At 64.8% G+C, this 18701-nt stretch overlaps 1 protein-coding gene and 1 long non-coding RNA gene across 2 annotated transcripts in view; one reads left to right on the forward strand and one right to left on the reverse strand.

Moving 5' to 3' along the window:
• EEIG1 (estrogen-induced osteoclastogenesis regulator 1) overlaps positions 1-18417 on the reverse strand; it is a 30443-nt gene extending 12026 nt beyond the window's left edge. Inside the window, exon 1 of the mRNA XM_070057209.2 lies at positions 17861-18417. Coding sequence (XP_069913310.2) covers positions 17861-18006 — 146 coding nt within the window. The 5' untranslated portion in view covers positions 18007-18417. The remainder of the gene's footprint in view (positions 1-17860) is intronic.
• LOC138845313 (uncharacterized) lies at positions 1473-2169 on the forward strand. The gene is made up of 2 exons (XR_011382298.2): positions 1473-1743; positions 1925-2169. It is a non-coding gene; the product is annotated as an uncharacterized LOC138845313 (long non-coding RNA).
• Positions 18418-18701: the final 284 nt, after the last annotated feature.

Genomic DNA, 18701 nt, shown 5'->3' on the forward strand with positions numbered 1-18701 from the left:
GTCCTCCCAGGCTGATTCCTATCAGCCCATTGTGCAGATGAAAAGACTGAGGCAGGCGAACTCCCCAGCTGCAGGCAGCCAGCCAACGGCGGGGCTGGGCCCGAACCCTAGTTCTTCATCACAGTTCCAGCAGCCACCGCGCACATGGTGCTTTCCCGACAGGCGTGGGTGGTGCCCTAGGCCTGTAGCTGGACACTGCTGGACCCGCCCATCCACGGGTCCTGCAGGCCAGGCGTCCAGGCCCCATGGTCCACGAGCTGTTCTACAGCTTCAGAAAAGCCAGCAGCAGAGCCTGCCTCATGGACCCTGCAGCTTCCCGCAGCAGCCCGATCCCGGCTGGAGAACCCAGGGCTCTGGGGGCCCACGGCAGCCTCCCGCAGCAGCCCGACCCCGGCTGGAGAACCCAGGGCTCTGGGGGCCCACGGCAGCCTCCCGCAGCAGCCCGACCCCGGCTGGAGAACCCAGGGCTCTGGGGGCCGCGAGCCTTGCCTGCGCCCACCGCAGGGCTGATCCCAGGCAGCCTGGCTCTGGGTGCTCAGACAGCAAAGCGGGGCCCTGGCTTCCCCCAAGTCCCACCTGGGCACGGAGCACCACCACACTGGAAAACTCGGCACCCTTTAGCCCCTTTAACACGAGGCCTGCTGTGCCCTGGAGTGGGTGTGAGAGGCTACGCAATCCTCTCCCAGCAGCTGTGGGAGGTGGGATCCCGGGCAGCAGCTCCCCGGCCCCCCGCGGCCTGCCTGACAGAACAGCTCAGGAAGGGAGGGGCTGTGTGAGAGGCCTCGTCCCCAGCTCATCCCACCCAACTGGACAGCTCGGGAAGTGACTTCTCTAACCCAGGGTGACCCGGGAGTGCGGGTTAACCGCCAGACTGGGGCTGAGGTTGGAGGGAGCCACGGTCACCTCCCCAATGACAGCGTGTTTGCTTCTCAAGGCAGCCTCTTCTACAGCTGAGGGCAGAGGGGCCGAGAGACCCCCGCCCCTGACCCCCATCACGCTCCTACGGGCTGAAAAAGCAGGATGGGAGCCAGGACTGTCTGACTCAAGGCAAAACTCTCAGCCAGTATCTCCACTCACACAGTCCTGGGGCCTGGGAGAGCCTGGCAGGTGCACCGCGCGGAGGGCGTGGGACCAGCTGGGTGCCCAAGGCACCTACCCGTGTCTGTGTGGAAACCACTAAACACAGCTGCCACGTGACCCACCAATTCCACTCTCAGGGGAACACCACAACTCACACCACACACATCCGAGTTCCCATAGCAGCCTGAAGGAAAAGCAGCCCGATGTCTACCAGCTGGGGACCAGCTAAACACAACGTGGTCCAGCCACACCACGGAGCAGTGTCCGGACAAGAGCCCAGGCAGCCACGGGTGCCACATGTGATCAACCTCCAAGAGGCGCTGTGCTAGGTCAGGTGTTTCCACGACACGCCCAGGGCGTGCAGAGCCACAGGGCAGAGGAGGGCGGCGGCTGCCGGGGGCGGGCAGGGTGGTTAACGGCACAGGACGCCTCTCTGGCCTAACGACAGGTCCTAAACACTGACTGTGGGGATGGTGGCCGCTCTGCGGATGGACTGACGACCCCCTGGACTGTACACCGTGCGGGCTGGAAGGTGACCTCTGTCACAATGAAACGACTCCTCTTTTGCCTTCAAAACTACGTGGAGGACAGATACACAGGAAAATGGAGAGCAAGGGCAGGGAGTGCCAGGCAGGGATGAAGAGGCGATAGCCACTGCTTCAGGTGAGTGGACGGGACGGCGTCAAGGCACTGACATCTGAGCGAGGCGTGGAGAGAAGTCCTGGGGCGAGAGTGGCCGGATGGGACAGGCGCTGTGCCGCGCGCGGTGGGCTAAGCCTCCGCCTGTGGCCCCGGCATCCCATGAGTGCCGGCTCATGTTCCGGCTGCTCCTCTTCCAATCCAGCTCTCTGCTGAGGCCTGGGAAAGCAGTGGAGGATGGCCCAAGTGCTTGGGCCCCTGCACTCACATGAGAGACCTGGAAGAAGCTCCTGACTCCTGGCTTTGAATCGGCTCAGCTCCAGCCACTGTGGCCACTTGGGGAGTGAACCAGCGGATGGAAGACCTCTCTCTCTCTCTCTCTCTCTCTCTCTGCCTCTCCTCTGTGTAACTCTTTCAAATAAATAAATAAATCTTAAAAAAAAAAAAAAAGGAAAACGCTGGAGGAGTGGACAGAAAAGGTGAAGGGCCTGGGGGCAGACACACTCGGCAAATGGAAAACCAGCAGAAGGCACCTGGGGAGAGCGGAGGGCAGGGGCCGGGTGAGCAGCAGGGGCCGGGTCTACGGGCCTCAGGAGCCTCAGGGCGGACGCTGGATCTGAGAGGGCTCGACTGTCTCCATGGACTGCAACTTAGGCAGAAGCCACGAGCAACCACAGAGGCTGCAGACAGAGGGGCAAAGCTGGAGAGGGGAGAAAACTGGGGGTGGCTGTGGAGTCCATGTGGACCCCCAGCCCCTCCCCCCACCCCTCCCAGAGCCGGCAGCAGCCATGGAGAGCCGAGGAGGAAGCTGTGTGTTCCGGGCGTGTTGACACACCAGGGATTAGGACGGGAGTCTGTGAACAGAAGCCCAGAGTGCGCTGGGGCTTCCTCCCGCCCCTCGGAGGCTGCTGTGGGAATGGCCGACCAGGAAGCCCGGGCCCATTTGTGGTTCCTGTCCGCCCTGCTAGGCCGGGCCGGGCAGAGACAGCCACATGGAGCCCTCCCGGGCTCAGGTGACGGGCGGGTTCCCTCCCCCTGGGGAAGTGAGCAGGGCAGGGCTGGAGGATGGGCACGGGCTGCACTCCAGTTCCCATAGGGCTCTCAACTGTCACCTGCTCCGTGTCACCGCTCCCACAGGACACAGCAGCAGCCCGGGCCAAATACATACCAGCACAGTGGCCACTTCCCACGGTGGCTGCCACCACGGCTCACACACGCTGCCAAGCTCGCCCGCGGCAGCACGGCTGTCCCGCCCCTTCCCTGAGCCCACACCGCCTCCCCTCACAGCCAGCGCTCCCACAGAGGAAGCTGGGTCCCGAGCAGAGGGTGGAGCTGAGGGCAGATGAACACGGGCCTGGGGCCAGGGCCAGGTGAGGGACGCGCCTAAGAGGGGGGGCGGCCGGTCAGCTGGAGCCCCGGGCTGGAAGCTGGCCAGGCCATCCCAGGGACCTGACTCTCAACACCTTTAACTCAGCCCCTCCACACGCCAGAACTGCTGAAGGCGCCCTGGACGGCAGCGGTCAACCACACGGACAGCAGGCTGCACTCGGCTGAGAGGCGGCAAAGGCCCAGCACTGCGAGAAGGAAGTGGGGAAGGGGGTAGGCACTGCTCGGGCGGCCAGGGAAGAGCTTAATGGAAAGGTGACATGGGAACAGAACACTGGGGGAGGGAGGGTGAGCCACACGGACACCCGGGGAAGAGCCATCGGGGCACGTGCAAAGGCCCTGAGGCGGGCACGCACTCACAGGTGAAGGAGGGCACAGGGCTGGTGTGGCTGGAGCAGGGAGTTGCGGGGGGAGGGGGCTGGAGAGGAGTCTTGGCCCAAACTCACAAGGGCCCGTGTGGAGGTGCCAGCAGCCACAGGTGTCCACGTGTGCGTGTGGCCACAAAAGGAGTGGTGACACCTGGGCAAAAACGAGCACAACCCCGATGTGTAACGGGGGCCGCCCAACAGCACCGAGGGCAGCTGCCCAAAGAAGGGTCAGAGACCGCCCCCCAGGCCACAGGACAGACGTGGGCGGGGACCTCCGACAGGACCACGCGTCTCCTGAAATAAAACAGTGGCAGCCGCGAGCGTGCAGGTGCACAGGGGACACGGGAGGTGCCCGAGTCACCACCCGCCAGGGCCCGTGGTGGCTGGGGCTCCTGGAGACAGAGGAGGGAGGACAGAGACGCGTGGGTGGGGAGAGGAAACATTACCTCCTTTTTTCTCTCCCTGGTCCAAGTATCAGTTGCTTTTTAATTTCTTTTAAAGTCGGCCAAGCCAAGAGAATTAACTGGCCTACCAGTCCTGGGGATGGCAATGTGGGGAGAGGCTGGAAGGCCATTCTGGGGAACAGTCCCTGGGGAGCACAGAGGCCACCCCAGCACCACGAGACCCCAGGGAGGGGGGGATGACCAGAGGCCCAGGAGCCACCCGTCCCAGAAAGAGGGGAGTGTGGAAAATCTACAACACTCGAGCAGCCCTGAAGAAAACCGTGGATAAGGTGTTCACTAGGAAAACAGGCCAGGCCCCGGGCCAGATGGCAGAACCCTCAAGCCCAGAGGGGGCGACAGTCTGTGCCCAGGAGGCCAAGACCCCCGGGTTCCGGCAGGAGGCTTCTCACCCTGGGTGAGGCCGAGGGCAGGCTCGCCGAGGCTCTGATGCGGGGGTGGGAGTTGTCTCTATACTCAGAATTGAAGTAGAAACAGGAGAGCGCTTAGGTGCTGGCGACCAGGAAAAGCTACCCTAAGCCAAGGCTCCAGCCCGCGGCCTCCCCAGGCACCGCCTGCGGGGTTACCGTGGGGCACGGGAGCTGCTGGCAGAGTGCGCCCGTGTCCGTTCCTCCCTGGCCTGGGACTGCAGGGCGTGCTCCCCTGGCTCCCCAGGGCTGGGGACAGGTAATTACAGAGCCTGGGTTCCGTTTTTAGCTTCAAGATGTACAATTAGACGTGCGAAGCCAGCGAGGTAGGGCAGGCCCTCTACCACGGCAGCCGCAGTGGCTGTCACCAAGGAGAGTCCAGCTATTTTCATGCAGCCCTGAAATACAGCGGGCCACTCCCCCCAACTAGGCTGGGCTCCTCCTCACCCCAGCAAGGCCAGCCCAGTGCTGGGGCCACCCTCTGGCCTGGCCCAGACAGGCCATCATGATACAGCCAGGGTCTGGGCGCTGGCTCAGGGTCACAGGAAGTGCGAGCAAACCTCCTGGAAGGGCCCCCTAGTGGGGGTGGGCAGGGGGCAGTGATGTCAGAGCTAGGAGCGCAGGAGGAGGGTGTTGTGGTAGCGGAGCCATCCAGGGGAGGAGTCAGAAGGAAGGAAGCAGAGGGCCCCAAGAAAGGCCGAGAAGCTGCGGGGGGCTGAGCTGACCAGGACGGGGTACTGAGGCACCTGGGGAAGCCGAGGGCCATGTGCCTACCCCTGGTGTGCTCACAGCACACCTCAAGGACAGGATCGCATCTCCTCTGTGTCAGCCTGGTTTCCCCGGAGCTGGGCAGAACGGGGCAGTACGGGGCCAGCGCTGTGTCCTCCCTCAGGGCCTGCTGCTGGGCATGGGCTCATCTCACTACTCAGCAGTCAGAACAGCTCCTGGGGCGGTCACAGGTGCCCCAGCACCTGGCCACGCCCATTTCCTCAACAAGCAGACAGGGGCCCAGAGCCCCAGAGCAGCAGGGCAGCACCCTTGGTAAGTGGCCACCCTGGTCGAGGACACAGCCTAGCAGGCTCCTGGCAACCAAAGAGGCCTTGAAGGCCATGCACGGTGCTTCCTTTGGCCTCTTGGACAGCGAAATTCGCTTCCAGCAGGAGTCTGTCTAGGCTCCACAGTCAGCTCACCGCTCCTTCCCCCCAGCACCTGGCCTAGGCCAGCGGCACTGCCCACTAGTAAGTACAGACACCAGACCCCAGAGCCCAGCCCTGGGTCTCTTATACGCAGGTGACAAGGGGTTAGGGCTGTGGGAGTCACTTCCTGGCCATAGGCTGCCAGGAACCTGCAGGCCCATGGGGCCTCCTCCCAGAACCAGAGCCAAGGTATGGGCACAGCTGGCACTGTCACCCAGCAGAAAGATAAAGAAAGGGAACCCTGGGTCCTAGGGAGGCAGGCAGCCAGGGTGGAGCCACGGTACAGCCCCCAGTGTGACCTGCGACCGTCCCGTTCGCAGCAGCACCTGTCCGTCCACAGTGTGCCCAGCCCGGACCCCCGGCCTGGCGGGCAGCAGCCAGCCTCACGAACAAACACTTGTGAACCACAGACTAAGCACGGCGTTTCTCGTGGAGGGGAGGGGAGGGGCTGCTGGGGCGGGGGAAGTGCAGCCTCATCCTGCCGGTAGGACAGCCCCGGGGTGGTGACCTACTTCGTCTCCAGATCCCACCAAAGCGTCTCGGGTTGAGAACCGCCGTGTGGGCCTTGGCAGGAACCAGGTTGTTCTGACGCAGGAGGCTGGGAAGTCACAGCCGAGGAAGCACTGGCCGAGGGCTGGCCGAGCTCTGACGCCATGTGCTCTAGGGTTCCTCACTCAAACCCTGGGACAGGAGGGCTCCGTGGCAGAAGGCCCTCCCCGCCGTCCAGTCTGCCCCTGCCCGGCCACGCCAGCTCCTGGAGGGCCAGATCTCCCAGGCCTTGGCCAGGCTCTGGAGGAGCGAGTGGTCAGTCACAGGGATGCAATCGAGGCTCCCGGCTGATGAACGCAGCCCAGGCCGGAGAGTGAGAGTCTAATAAGGAAACAATTTAAATCGACAACATCTGCCAGTGCTTCCCCGGAGAGAAGACAGTGCAGCCGCCTGGGGAGGGGCCCGCCCCGGGGACCTGCCAAGGCGCCCAGCCAGGGGCTCGGGGCGGAAGAGCCAACGTGGCAGCCCAGCAGCGTCTGGCGCGGCCAGGAGTTCAGGGCCGCGTGCAGGGGAAGCGGCTCGTTCCAGCTGTGGCAGGCCCGCCCCTCCTCCCACGATGAGGCAGCAAGAAGTTCCTAGAAGACAAGCCACTGGGTGACCGATGCTGGAGCTCTCCAAGGGGCCACCGCAGCAGTGAGAGCCTGGGGTGGCCCAGGGACTGGGTCAGCCAGTGCCCAAGCAAGCAGAGGGGACAGCTGGCCAGGGCTTTGGAAACTCTGAGATGGGAGGGTGGGGAGGCAGCCGGTCACTCGGGCTTGCTGGGGGAAGCGGCAGGGCTAGAAGTAAAGCTCTGGAGTTAATGCACCTGCGTTTGGATCCTGCCCTCACCAGCCATGTAACCTTGAAAGAACCTTCCAAAAACCCCAGAACGGGCGGCGCCTGCGCCCCAGTTTCACAGACACAGGTATGGCCGCCCTGCTCTGCCTTCTGCAGTCGGGTCTGAAGGCAGCTCAGGCTCCTCCCAGGCACAGCCCCGAGAGAGCGGCCCTCAGTGACAGCGAGGGGCCCCTTGCTCTCACGGCCCAGGAGAGCGGACGCTGGCTCGGCCAAACCCAAGCACCCGAGCAGAGGGGCCCCGCCACCCAGGGCAGCCCAGCCCGGCTCCTGTTTCCCCGGCACACTCCCACGCGCCTGATGATTCCCAAAACATTCACTTCCTGTTTCCACTTCACAGATCAGGAAACTGTCGCTCAGGGAGTCCCACATGTGCCGCAGGTCACACGGGGGCCGAGGGTGGTCTCACTCCCGGGCCCCACCCGGCAGGATCCCTGGGAACTCTGCCAGCATGGCACAGCGTTCTCAGGGGATCGTGGTGTTCATGCGTCACGGGCCGGTGACCCTGGTGACTGATACCTCACAGCAAGTCCCCACTCACCGAGGAGGCAGCTTCGAGGCCAGGCTTGAGCGTGGGGCCAAACTCACCAAAACTCGCCGGTGTCAGGGACCAAGTCAGGTCAATCCAGGGTCGGGGGAGAAGTGGGAAAAACGTTCCCCAGCAAGCAACCCCCTCCCACGACACCCCCAAGGTCAGCTTCCCACCTCCAGAGCATCCGCTACGTATGCACGCATCAGGTGCCAAGAGTGTCACCTACGTGACCCGCTGTGATACACAGCCCAACCCTGGGAGCTGCCCACCATCACCCCCACGTCACAGGTAAGGAAACTGAGGCCCAAGCTGGGCCCCTACGCCAGGCCAGAGGCCACAGAAACTCAAAGCAAGAAGACACAGTGGGTGTGAGGCTGGGCTGTGCTAGCAGCTTCCTCCCTCAGGACCCACAACTGCAAACACACACAGGGCTGCAGGGCCCACTCTGCTCAGGGGACTTCCCTTCCTGCGCCCAGCAGCACCCAGCAGGGCAGCTCACGCACAGACCGGGGTTCAAGGCCACACTCTGCTACCTACTGGCTACTCTGATTCAGTCACTGCCCTGTCCCTGTCTCTCAGGATGCTACAGAGCCTGGCACTCACAGCGAAAGGGGGGCAGGAACTAGACCTTCAGAAGTAAGTACCTGGGGGTGGGAGGTGGTGGGGCCTGAAGTTCCGCTCCGCTCTGAGGCAGGTGGTCCAGCAGGAGGCCAGGCACGCAGAGTCCCTGGCCTAGGCCCCCTTTCCCCTCCCTGGATCCAGGACCGTGGATCAGGCCTTGAACCTGGTTGGAACGTCCAGGGAGGTGGGCTGGCAGACAGCCCAGGCATGTCCGGGCCTCTCCTGGCTGACTCATGCCCGGGTGGTGTTTGATTCACAAGGAGGAAGGTCGGAGGAAGGAGGATCCCCATCCCGGTCCAGTGCCACGAATGGCTGGATTCGAGTCATGAGGATGCCCCGCCCTCGGGACCCCCGGCCCCCAGCCACCTTCCTCTCCTGGGCCTGGGGCCCCAGTACGCACGGTGAGCACAGAGCAAGGCTCTTCGGACACGGCGGGCGCTGCTGCTCTGCTCACTGCTGTTCCCCAAGGGTGGCGCCGGGCACACAGCAGGCGCTTACTGAGTGCGCTGTGACTCAGTGAGTGCCTTTCACAGCCCTGCCGGCAGCCCCTGGCCGTGGCTGGGTCTCACCCTCTGCAGAGTCCGGGGGCCGGGGCTCACCGCCATCACTGCCTGCATCTCCCTGTGTTCCTACTGGTCCACACAGCATCACGGACCTCTGAGTTGGATGGTGGTAACTTTTCCTCACAGCACGGCACACCCTCGGACCCGTTTTTCCAGCTGACTTCAGCAGCTCCCAGGACTCCAACCGCAGGAGGAAGGCCCAGAAATTCCCAGGACCACAAGGCCCTGACCCACTGGTCTCCACCTCCTCCCCGGACACCTGATTCTCTGCAGACTCATGGATCGGCCCTGGGCCAATCCACACGAGTTCACTGAGTGTTTATTATGAGCGGGGCCTGAGTAGGACCCTGGGGTACCTCCAGTTGGCCAGGCCTTGGTCTTGCCTGTGTCCAGCACGGGCATGGACAGCCTCGCTCAGGCCCAGCTGTGCCGTGGGAGTCCTCTTCAGCTGCCACACCCCCCAGAGGGAGGCCTGCTCCTGGAGCTGCAATGGGGCATGTGAGCCCAAGGCCCACCCAGAGAGAGGGTAGGGCCAGGGCCAGCTGAGTAGAGACGCCCCCCCTCCCTGAGCCATGCTCTGCGCTTCTTTCCGTGGTCCCAGGTCAGGGCCATGGCCGGGCTCCACTCACAGAGATTTGCTGGACGGGAGAATGGAGGAACGCACCTCTTTCCTCTCATCCTCCCTGGGTCCCTCCAGTCGCCGCCCTGGACGCACAGCGACCACTGCCAGCCCACTCCACACCAGGGGCTACGACAGGCACACACCCATCTCATTCAAGCACCATGGGGAAGCGCATGACCCCATTTCACAGAGGAGGGAAGCAAGGCTAGAGAGATCACGGTCAGCCAGCCTCAGGAGCCTTCCTCCCTCTGCACTCCCAAGCCCCACAGCGGGCCACAGAGGCAGGAGGGAAACAGCCAGCCAGAGAGGACGGGCAGCTGCTGAGAGGAGCTTTGGCCCTGAAAACAAGAGTGGTGCTCCTGGGGCCAGGCCCCTCCAGGGTCCCTTGGCAGAAAGTCCCAGGAAAGCAGCCAAGGCCTCTTCTGGGCTCCCAGGCACCCAGAGAGGTGCCCTTTGTCGGGAGGACTGTCACCCCGTCCAGCACCACCAGGACGGTGCCATCGCCACGCTTCTTCCCGGCACACAGACCGGCACGCGCACACGCTCCTGGGGAGGACACACCCACGACACCAGCGGCCACGGGGCGGATGCACACAGGCCCTGACTCCCTGCAGATACAGCCTTTCCTCACAGGACAACCCCACGCGGCCCCCTCCCCAAAGCGTCTCCCTGGATACCAAGAGCATCCCCCTGCTGTGGCCCAGCCAGCTTAGCCCAGCGGCTCGTGGGTGCTCCACGGCGGTGCTCCACGGCAGAGCTCGCGTCGAGTTCAGTTCTGAGCCAATCCGTGACCCCAGAGGCGGGCAGCCACCTGCTCTCTCTGCCAGCTGGGGGCCAGCAGCCAAGCCCATCACTGAAACAGATCCGAGCTCCATACCTCTCCACAGCTCCCACCCTCAGGGTACACAAGCCCCTCCCTGCACCCCCCAGCCCCGCTCTGCTGTGGCTGCCTTTCCCAACCACTCGGGCTGTCACCACAGCACTGACTGGGTTCCTGTGGCTCCCCCACAGCAGGGGGCCCTGTGGGGGCAGGGACTGAATCCTGAAGCCCAGCCCAGGCCACACACAGAAAGTACCCAGGACACTGTCACAGAGTGACTGGGGGAGGGGGAGCCTGGGCGGAGCAGGAGCCACAGGTGTGCTGCCCCCATCGCCGCTCAGACAGGAAGCAGTGGGAGGCAGGGCACCTGGCGTGTGAAGAGCACCCAGACTTCCGCCCTCGCAGAGCGCCAGGCCGCACAGCTCCTTTCGCGCTCTGTGTTCTCAGCTCCCTGCTCCGAGGCTCGGCCACTCGCCCTCCTCCCCTCGCGGGAGCCCCATTTTATGGAAGAGGAGGCTGAGGCTGTGAAGGCACGTTCCTTGCCCACGGCCACAGAACTGAGCAGCTGTCAGAGCACACAGGGCTCGGAGTCAGGCCCCAGCCTCTACCCTGCTGGGAGGGGTCCACCCGGCCCACGCCTTCAGTCCCCAGACCCCTCTCAATCGCTGTCTCTGAGCCCACAGGGCCACCCAGCTGTCCAGGGTGCAAGCGAGGGCTGCTCCTGACACGGGCTGACAACTCAGCCACAGGGCGGGGGCGGGGGGAGCGATGGGCCCCGCAGCTGGCGGTGGCCGCCACACAGTCCCACACCCACACCCACACTGGGTCAGAGCCAGGGGAGGAGAGTCCCAGGCCCGGGGCAGCACCAGCACCAACTCGCGGCAGGAAGCCCCAGGCCCGAGCCAGAAGATGCAGTGCAGCCGCTCCTGTCTAGGAAGGGCCCACAGGGCTGACAGGGCCGAAAGGGGCCAGGGAGGCTTCCTGGAGGGGCTCCTGGCCGAGCAGGCGTTCAGCGGGTGGAGAAAGAGGGGGCGGGAGCAGAGGAGGCAGCGACTGCAGCAGCAGAGGCACGAAGACCAGAGCCGTGAGGGGTGGCAGAGGCCGCGGCAAGGGCCAGGAGAGCCAAAGCCCGCCCGTGGTCTGGCAGCTGGGACCCTCCGCTCCGAGGGGAGCTGTCCTGTCTGCCACGGCAGGTCCCAGAGCTGGCTGGGCAGGGCCCTCCCCTCCTTGAGGCCTCCGTCAGCCCAGCCCGAACCAGCGGCCGCACTTGGTTCTCGCTGGCAAGCAGCCACACACCGCTGCGGGGCAGGCTGCAGCCCATAGGGCAAGCAGGCAGGCTGACCCCACTGGGCACTGAGCTCAGACCCAGGTGTGCTCTGCGCCGGCTCCCCTCCCTGTGAGGACAAAGAGAGCCCAGAAAAGGAAGGACCTCCTCCGGGCAGCACTCCGCGTCCTGGCCCCCAGGGGTAAGTGACATCATCATCTGGCCCCCGGCCTTGACTCAGCCCAGGGACGGGAGGACAGACCGTGTCCTACAGTGTTCACTGTGTGCCAGGGCCGAGCTGGCCACTGAACAGACACTACCTTACCCATCTCCCCACATCCTCCTGACAGCACAGTGCAGGGGCACCCAGGCTGGGGGCTAAGTCCCTGCCCAACACACAGGCGCCGAGCGGCAGAGGCACGGCGGATGGAATGTCTCCCTGGGTGTGGTGGGGCAGCAAGGCAGCAACCAAACGGGCAGAAAGTCCCCTCTTGGAGCTGCTTCCTCCCCCCATGGAAATGAGCCGACAGCTGGGGCCAAGGGCTGGCCGCCTCCTGTCGACATCTGGGCTGGGCAGAGGGCCGGGCAGTGCTGAGCCTGCATGCGAGACCTCTTCCAAGTCCTGGGTGCAGAAAGAGGCTGAGCCCAGACCCAGGGTCTGCTGCACAGCCCCGGGGAGACACCACGGCCAGGCCCCACCGACCCACAGGCCAAGGGTGGCTGACAGGTCCCCGAGCAGAGTTGGGGTCAGGTCTGGGGTCTCTGCACTCCAAAGCACTTGCCAGGCGAGAGGCACACTAAGGAGCACCCTCCGCGCCCCCCACCCCTGGTTGCTTCCAGGTATCTTTCTAAGCACATCTGGTGTTTCTCCCCTGCTTAACCCTTTCTGTGGCTCTCTACTGGGACCTGGTGAGATGAGGAGGAGCCTAACCTGGCTGCCGCGGATCTTACCGCTAGTTCCTAGCAGCAGGAGAGCAGCAGCAAGGTCATCGTGTGGGTCACCAGACTCCCAAGCCCAGGAGCAGACTGGCCAGCGGCCATCCCAACACCCAGGCAGGGCCCCCGAATGACGGCAAGGACTCCCTGGTACTGCACAGCAGGGCTCAGTGTCGCTCAGGGTCCCCAGGCAGGGCCTGCTCGCATGCAGCCGGCAGCTGCTGCGAAGCCCTGGCTACAGTGGCTCCCAGCACACAGCTCCAGGCAAGGAACAGGCCTCAAGGGACGGCCCTGGCGTCACAGAGTCAGATCAACTCAAGTCAGGGCAGCCGCTAGGCTGCCAGGCACACAGCAGGGTGGCACCTGCCAATGGTGTGGCCAGCTGGCAGCAAAGGCAGGACCCAAGATCAAACCCAAGGCCAGGCACAGGCTGGGCAGCTTCAGGCCTCACCAAGGCCACCAGCAGCTGGCCTGGTGCCACAGTCTCTCTGCCAGGCTGGCCTCTGAGGCCCACTAGCCTGGCCCTGCCCACTCCTCCTGCCAGCGGGACTTCTAGCCACAGACGGCTCAACCTGTTGTGCCTGCCCACTGAAAACCAACACACAGGGGCCCAGGGGACCAGGCTGGACCAAGTAACACGCAGGAGGCAAGAGCATGCCAGGAAACCAGGGCCGTGCCGGGGCTGGGAGGAGCCTGAGCAGGCAGGCGGCACACGCCAGGAGGTGGCTGCAGAGTCCCCAGAGACAAACACTGCCCCACAACTCTGCTTCAGAGCTTCCAATGTGAGAGAAACCCAGAGTGGATTTTCATGCAACCAAAAGCTACTGGAACACTGGATGGATCAACAGAAGCCTGGCTGCATTCGGCCACCGTGCACGTCCATCTTCCGGCACGTTCCAAGCACCAGGCAAGGGGCCGGGCCTTCACCTGCCACTCTGCCTGCAGACCCTCTCTCCAGTCTGTCAGTTCTCCTGCCTCTGCCTCCCCCTGCCCAGCCAGGCCAGGCCAGCACTGCTCGCCCAGCCAACTCCAGCTGTTCCTCACTGTGCACGGGGGTAGGGCCCCTTGCAGCCGAGAGCCACCATCCTATCAGGCAAACTTCGTGGACTCCACCCCTCCCTGACCTGGACCAGGAGCCTTGACTCCAAAGGCTCTGCCCAATCTTCCAGGGCAAGCCCCTGCCCCGGGCCTCCCAGACTTCCCTTCCCTGGGGAAGCCTCCCTCTCGTGATGATGCGCCCTGTCCCAGGGCAGTGCTGCCCGCCTGGGCGGGTGCTCAGTCAACACGCGTCAGGAAAGCAGACGGACGACCACACGGAAGTGCCTCCCCATCCTCTGCCAGGCTCTGCCCGGCTCGAGGTTTCCAGGACGCCCCAGCCTGCGAGGGCCATGGGTGTAGGCTGCCTGGTCCCATTCACCTCTGCAGGCCCAGCGTGTTGGACAGCAGTGCACCAGGGACCTGGCCCTACTGGATTCCTCCCTCCCTCCCTGGCATTCTCGGCGTCCAGAGTCCCTGCTCTGGAAGGCCAAGTGGACGCCCTGCTCACCTTGGGGGCCCCTGTGCACCTGCACAACCCCTTGTTCCCCTCAGCCCCAGGGGATGGAACCATCGTCTGTCTCCACGTGCCCTCCCGCAGCTCCACACCAAGATGGGCCCCCGAGCGGGCTTCGCAGGGCGGTGGGTGCAAGTGGCATTCCACAGCCTTTCCCAAGGAGGCGGGGCTGGGCCTGGGAGCAGAGTGCTGGCCAAGCACGCAGTGTGTGCACGCAAAGACCCAGCAGGCTCGCCTCCCCAGGGACCAGGCCTGGGCACAGGGCCTCCAGCTGCAGAGCTGACCCAGCCCAGGCCTCCTTCACGCTCAAAGAATCCCAAACATCCCTCCCATCTGGGTCGGCACCAGGCTGAGCCCCCGGAAGGTGGGAAGCACCTGTGCAGCTAGCCCAGATGACAGCTCCGTGGAGAGCCAACTGCGGGCTCAAAGCTGGGGCCGGGGTGGTGGCCCAGGGAGTCAAGCTGCCACTTGTGACATGGGCATCCCATACCAGGGTGCCAATCTGATTCAGCTCCCTGCTAATGCTCCTGGGAAAGCAGCGTAGGATGGCCCAAACACCAGGGCCCCTGCCATTCACGGAGACCCAGATGGAGTTCTAGGCTCCTGGCTCTGGTATGGCCCAGACCTGGCTGTTGCGGCCATCTGGGGAATGAAACAGTGAATGGAAGATCTCTCTCTCACTCTCTTGCTCTCACTCTTTCCCCCGCCCCCTCTCCATCACTCTGCCTTTCAAATAAATAAGTTAACATAAAAAAAAAAAAAAAAAAAGGCTCAGCCCGCCTCCTTTGAGCAAACAGGGGAACTGAGGCAGAGGGGGCAGGAGTTCGGGGCCAGTCTAGAGTCTGCCCTGCTGCACGTTAGCTCCTCCCACAAAGTGGCCCTGGCAAATCTCCTCTGCCCCAGGCCTGCTTCCCCACACACTGGCCGAGGGGACGCTTCCCGCCTTTCTCCTTCAGTGAGGCCCTACGGTGAGCCGGGTCAGCGCCTCCTGGTGCTTCCCGCCCAGACACGGCCAGCCACGTGCACAGGGCAGGCCGCAGGACTGGTGCCAGCAGGAGCAGGGTCCACTCGGGATGTTTGGGATTCTTCGTGCCTGCAGGCCGCCTTGGACAAGCTGGCTCAGGGCTGGACGCCTGCGCCTGGCTCGCTGTTTCTGCACTCAGCAGACTTGGCTGCGACCTCGGCATCCCTCCCGGGACCCAGATGCCATTCGCATGCGCCTGCCTGGGAGGCCTCTGGGTGGAGACCTTGGCAAATGCCCAGCGTGCCCCTGTGCCAGCCTGTACCCGGCCCCCAACCCCTCCACCTGATGGTCTGCTTCTAACCCACTGCCACCAAGGCCAGACAGAGCTTTGGAGCCGGACCTGCCCACAAAGCACAGCTGTGCTACACCCAGCTGAGAGGCACCGGCCCAATCTGCCCTCTTCTCTAAGCGGAGGCTACGCCCTCAGCTCCCAGAGAGGCTGCAGGGCGGAGCTGACAGTGCACCTCAGGGGCTCGACTTCCCACACGCAGTACGCGCACGGGGCGGTAACCCATCATGATAAAAGCAGAATTTTCCTGGTTGTCCGTCACCACCCAGGCGACCTGCGGTGTGCATCTTCGCCTCTTGGCCTCAGTGCCTCTTTGGGCGGCCGAGAGGATTAACAGAGATGCCATCTGTTAACACCCGGCACGGGGCCTGCCGCACAGCACAGGTGCTCGGGACAGGACCGCGAGGGTGACCGTCTCTCGGGAGGCCTCGGAAAGATAAGGCTGAGGAGCAGCCGACGTACCACCTGCTCTACCTGCTCAAACTGGGTCAGGTGGAGCTGTGTACCCAGCTGTTGCCATGGCACCCAACACCCAGGGAAACACTCCAGTGAGGAGGGCGGGCGCTGCAGGGGTGGGGCCTGGGGCCTGGCTCACTCTGGCACAGCCTACATGCGCCAGCGCCAGGCCTCTGGGCCACCTGAGGGCTCTCTGGGGCTGGGCGGGGGGGAGGGTGGGGGGAGATGCTGCCGATCTGGATCTGGGCCCAGGGTCTAGTCAGGTCCAGGCAGCCCAGACCCTACCCCAACTTGCAAACAACGGGGCCCGGGCTGAGGCCCTAGCTGCAGACCAGGGTGGGAGTGGGAACCCAGGAATCCCCACCTCTGAGCCAAAGCCACAGCCACTCTGACCTGGCTCCACTCTCCGCTCTCCAGCCACATCTGCCAGCAGCAAGCAGGTGCCCAGCCTGCGGGCAGCCCACGCCAGCTTCTCCCCGTCCCCAGCCCACTCGGCCTCAGCGGGTTTCGGGAATCCAAGGCTCCTTGCCAGGAGGGAAGACAGGAAAATGGAGGTGAAATCCAGACCCAGTGAACCCAGATCCGGAACTCCCCAGACTTTCCCAGAGGCGGGGGCAGCTCAGGGCGATGGAAAGACTGACAGGTGACAATGCTCCAGGGGCTGGGAGGCAGGACCTCCGCCATCAAGTCCTCGGTGGGATCAGGACTCTGTCTTCACCCCCAGCTCACACACGGGCCCCCTGCTGACCACCCCAAGACCCGGGAGGAGCTGGGGGGTGGGCCCTCTGCTGCAGCTGCTGCCGGGCAGACATGGCTATGCACTGCCCTTTCTCCTCACAGCCCCAGGGCGGGCAGGACTTCCCCCATTTCACAGAAGAGGCGACTGAGGCTCGGAGACACGACAGCCTGGTTGAAGGCACATCCTGAGTCTGGATCTTGGCAGATGGCTCCCTCTCCAGGCCTCAGTGTCCACATCCGGGGGATGGGACCAAGAATCTCGTGGCCTCCCACCTCCACCTCCGCTCGAGGATACAGCTGGCACAGCAGGGAGCCAGCCCCGTCATCGCTGGTGCGTGCCATTAAGGGAGGTGAGGCGCTCATCCAAAGTCACCCAGCCAGGGCCCGCTCTTCGCTGAAAACCAGGTCCCTGTGTGGGCAGCCACAGACCACAGGCATCGCAGGACAGACACCGCCCCACTGCAAGGGGCAGCCCTGTGAGCTGTTCCCAGCAGAACCAGAGCCGGTGCACGGGAAAGGTGCCCACAGGACAGTCCTACCTGGGCCAGGCTGTGCGGCCCAGTCCTTCCTTCCCCGTTCAGCCACCGCAGTCATCCAACGGGCCAGGCTCAGTTGACAACGGTCTCCCGCCAAGCCACTTCCTCGTTCTGGGCCTCAGTTCCCCCACCTGCCACATGCACGCCCATCTCACATCACTGGGGCAGCTCCAGCCAATGGGCCCACACAGCACTCCGGCTACTGAACTTCTCAGCTCTGTGCCAGGCCCACTTCCCAGAACCAGAGAGTAACAGAGCCGGGACTCAACCCCAGGTGCCCTCCAGACAGGCCAGGAGGGCCCTGTGACCCCCGGTGGGCCCAGGCAGCGAGGGGCAGCCGCACTCTGCCGTGCACTGGGCAGCTGGACCTGTCAGGATGGCACTGAACACAAAACTCAACCCTGCCAAGCCTCCGACAGAGACAGCAGCCTCCAGCCTCGCTGACAGTGGCCTTCGCAATGCAAAGCAGTCCAGCTCCAGCCCAAAGAGGACAGCGGCTCCCAGGGGGCTGGGTGGGCCAGCCCACGGCCACCTCCCTGCAGCCTGGCCAGGGAGTGCCGAGAACCTGGCTTTCCCAGCTGCCAGATGTGTGTGTGGTGGGGGGAACCTGTGGCTGGCCTGGGCTCTAAGTCCCCGAGCACCCAAAGTGGCCAGCTGGCCTGCGAGGCAGCACCCAACACTCCTCCCTCCCGGCTCAGGCACAGTCCCACCCAGCTCTGTGAGCAAGCCCACCGTGGGCTGCACGCCAGACCCCCAACAGGGGGCTGAAGGAACCCCCAGCCCCAGCCGCCGGCTGGTCACCTGCAGCCAAGTGCCTGGCGCCCTGCCAGCTTGCTCAGGCCCAGTCTTGCCTTGTGCAAACCTGCCCCAGACACAACTAATCCCCCCCACTCTCCTGGCCCCAAGGAGTTGGAGGGGGCTTTCCACGCTTATCAGGGGGCTGGATCGCGCTCCCCCCCCCTGCAGGGAGGCAGCCCCAGCGCCTACCTGGACGACAAGCTGACGAAGTCCCCGCCATCCAGCAGCCGGACCTTGCAGAAAAGAACCCCGTTCACGAAAGGCACCGCCGTCAGCTCCTCCAGGGTGAACGTGGTTTGGAATTTGAATTTCTTCTTCTTCATCAAGAAAGCCATGAGCGAGTTCCCTGAGTCTGAAGCCCCGAAGGCCAAAAAAGGGGGGCTCCAGAAATCCCCAGGATTCCTTTCCCTACACCACACCCCCTCCTCAAAACACCAGCGCCGGATCCCGCCCAGACGGTGGCGGGGGCGGCCGAGCGGACGGCGATCCGAGTCCGGAGCCCCAGGTCGCAGCGACCAGTCCAGTTCGCGGGCCGGCTGGCTTCACCCTCGGGGCGCCGGGGCTCGGCGGGGCTCGGCGCGGCCGGGGGCTTCACCGGCATGTAAACAGCGGGGCACGGCCCCGGAGGCGAGGGCAGGCGGGGCGGGCGGCGAGGCAGGGGCCGCGCGGGCGGGCAGCATCCCGAGCCGCGGTCCCCGGGGAGCTCACGCCGCGCGGCCGGGCGCAGCGGACGGACCGGTGAGACTGAGGGCAGCGGGAGGACCGGTGAGGCCGCAGCGGCCCCGGCCCCGCCCCCGCCCCGCTGGCGGCCGGGGGTGGCGCCCTCTCCGCGCACACGCCCCCGCACCTGGGTGCCCCGCGGCCTGCGCAGGTGAGGCGGGGGGAGGCTGCGGGCACCCCCGGGGGGCGGCCGGGAGCTCTGGGGGCCTCTCCGGGAGGCGCGTCGGGAACGCTGCGGGCCGCCAACGTCCGGCTGCGGACCTCCTGTGGGCAGGCACCGGGGGGGGGGGGGCGCCGCCGCCTCCTGCTC

The sequence above is a fragment of the Oryctolagus cuniculus genome, chromosome 1 (assembly GCF_051225735.1).
Source record: "Oryctolagus cuniculus isolate XC-2025 breed Fujian yellow rabbit chromosome 1, ASM5122573v1, whole genome shotgun sequence".
In the NCBI taxonomy this organism is placed as follows: Eukaryota; Metazoa; Chordata; class Mammalia; order Lagomorpha; family Leporidae; genus Oryctolagus; species Oryctolagus cuniculus.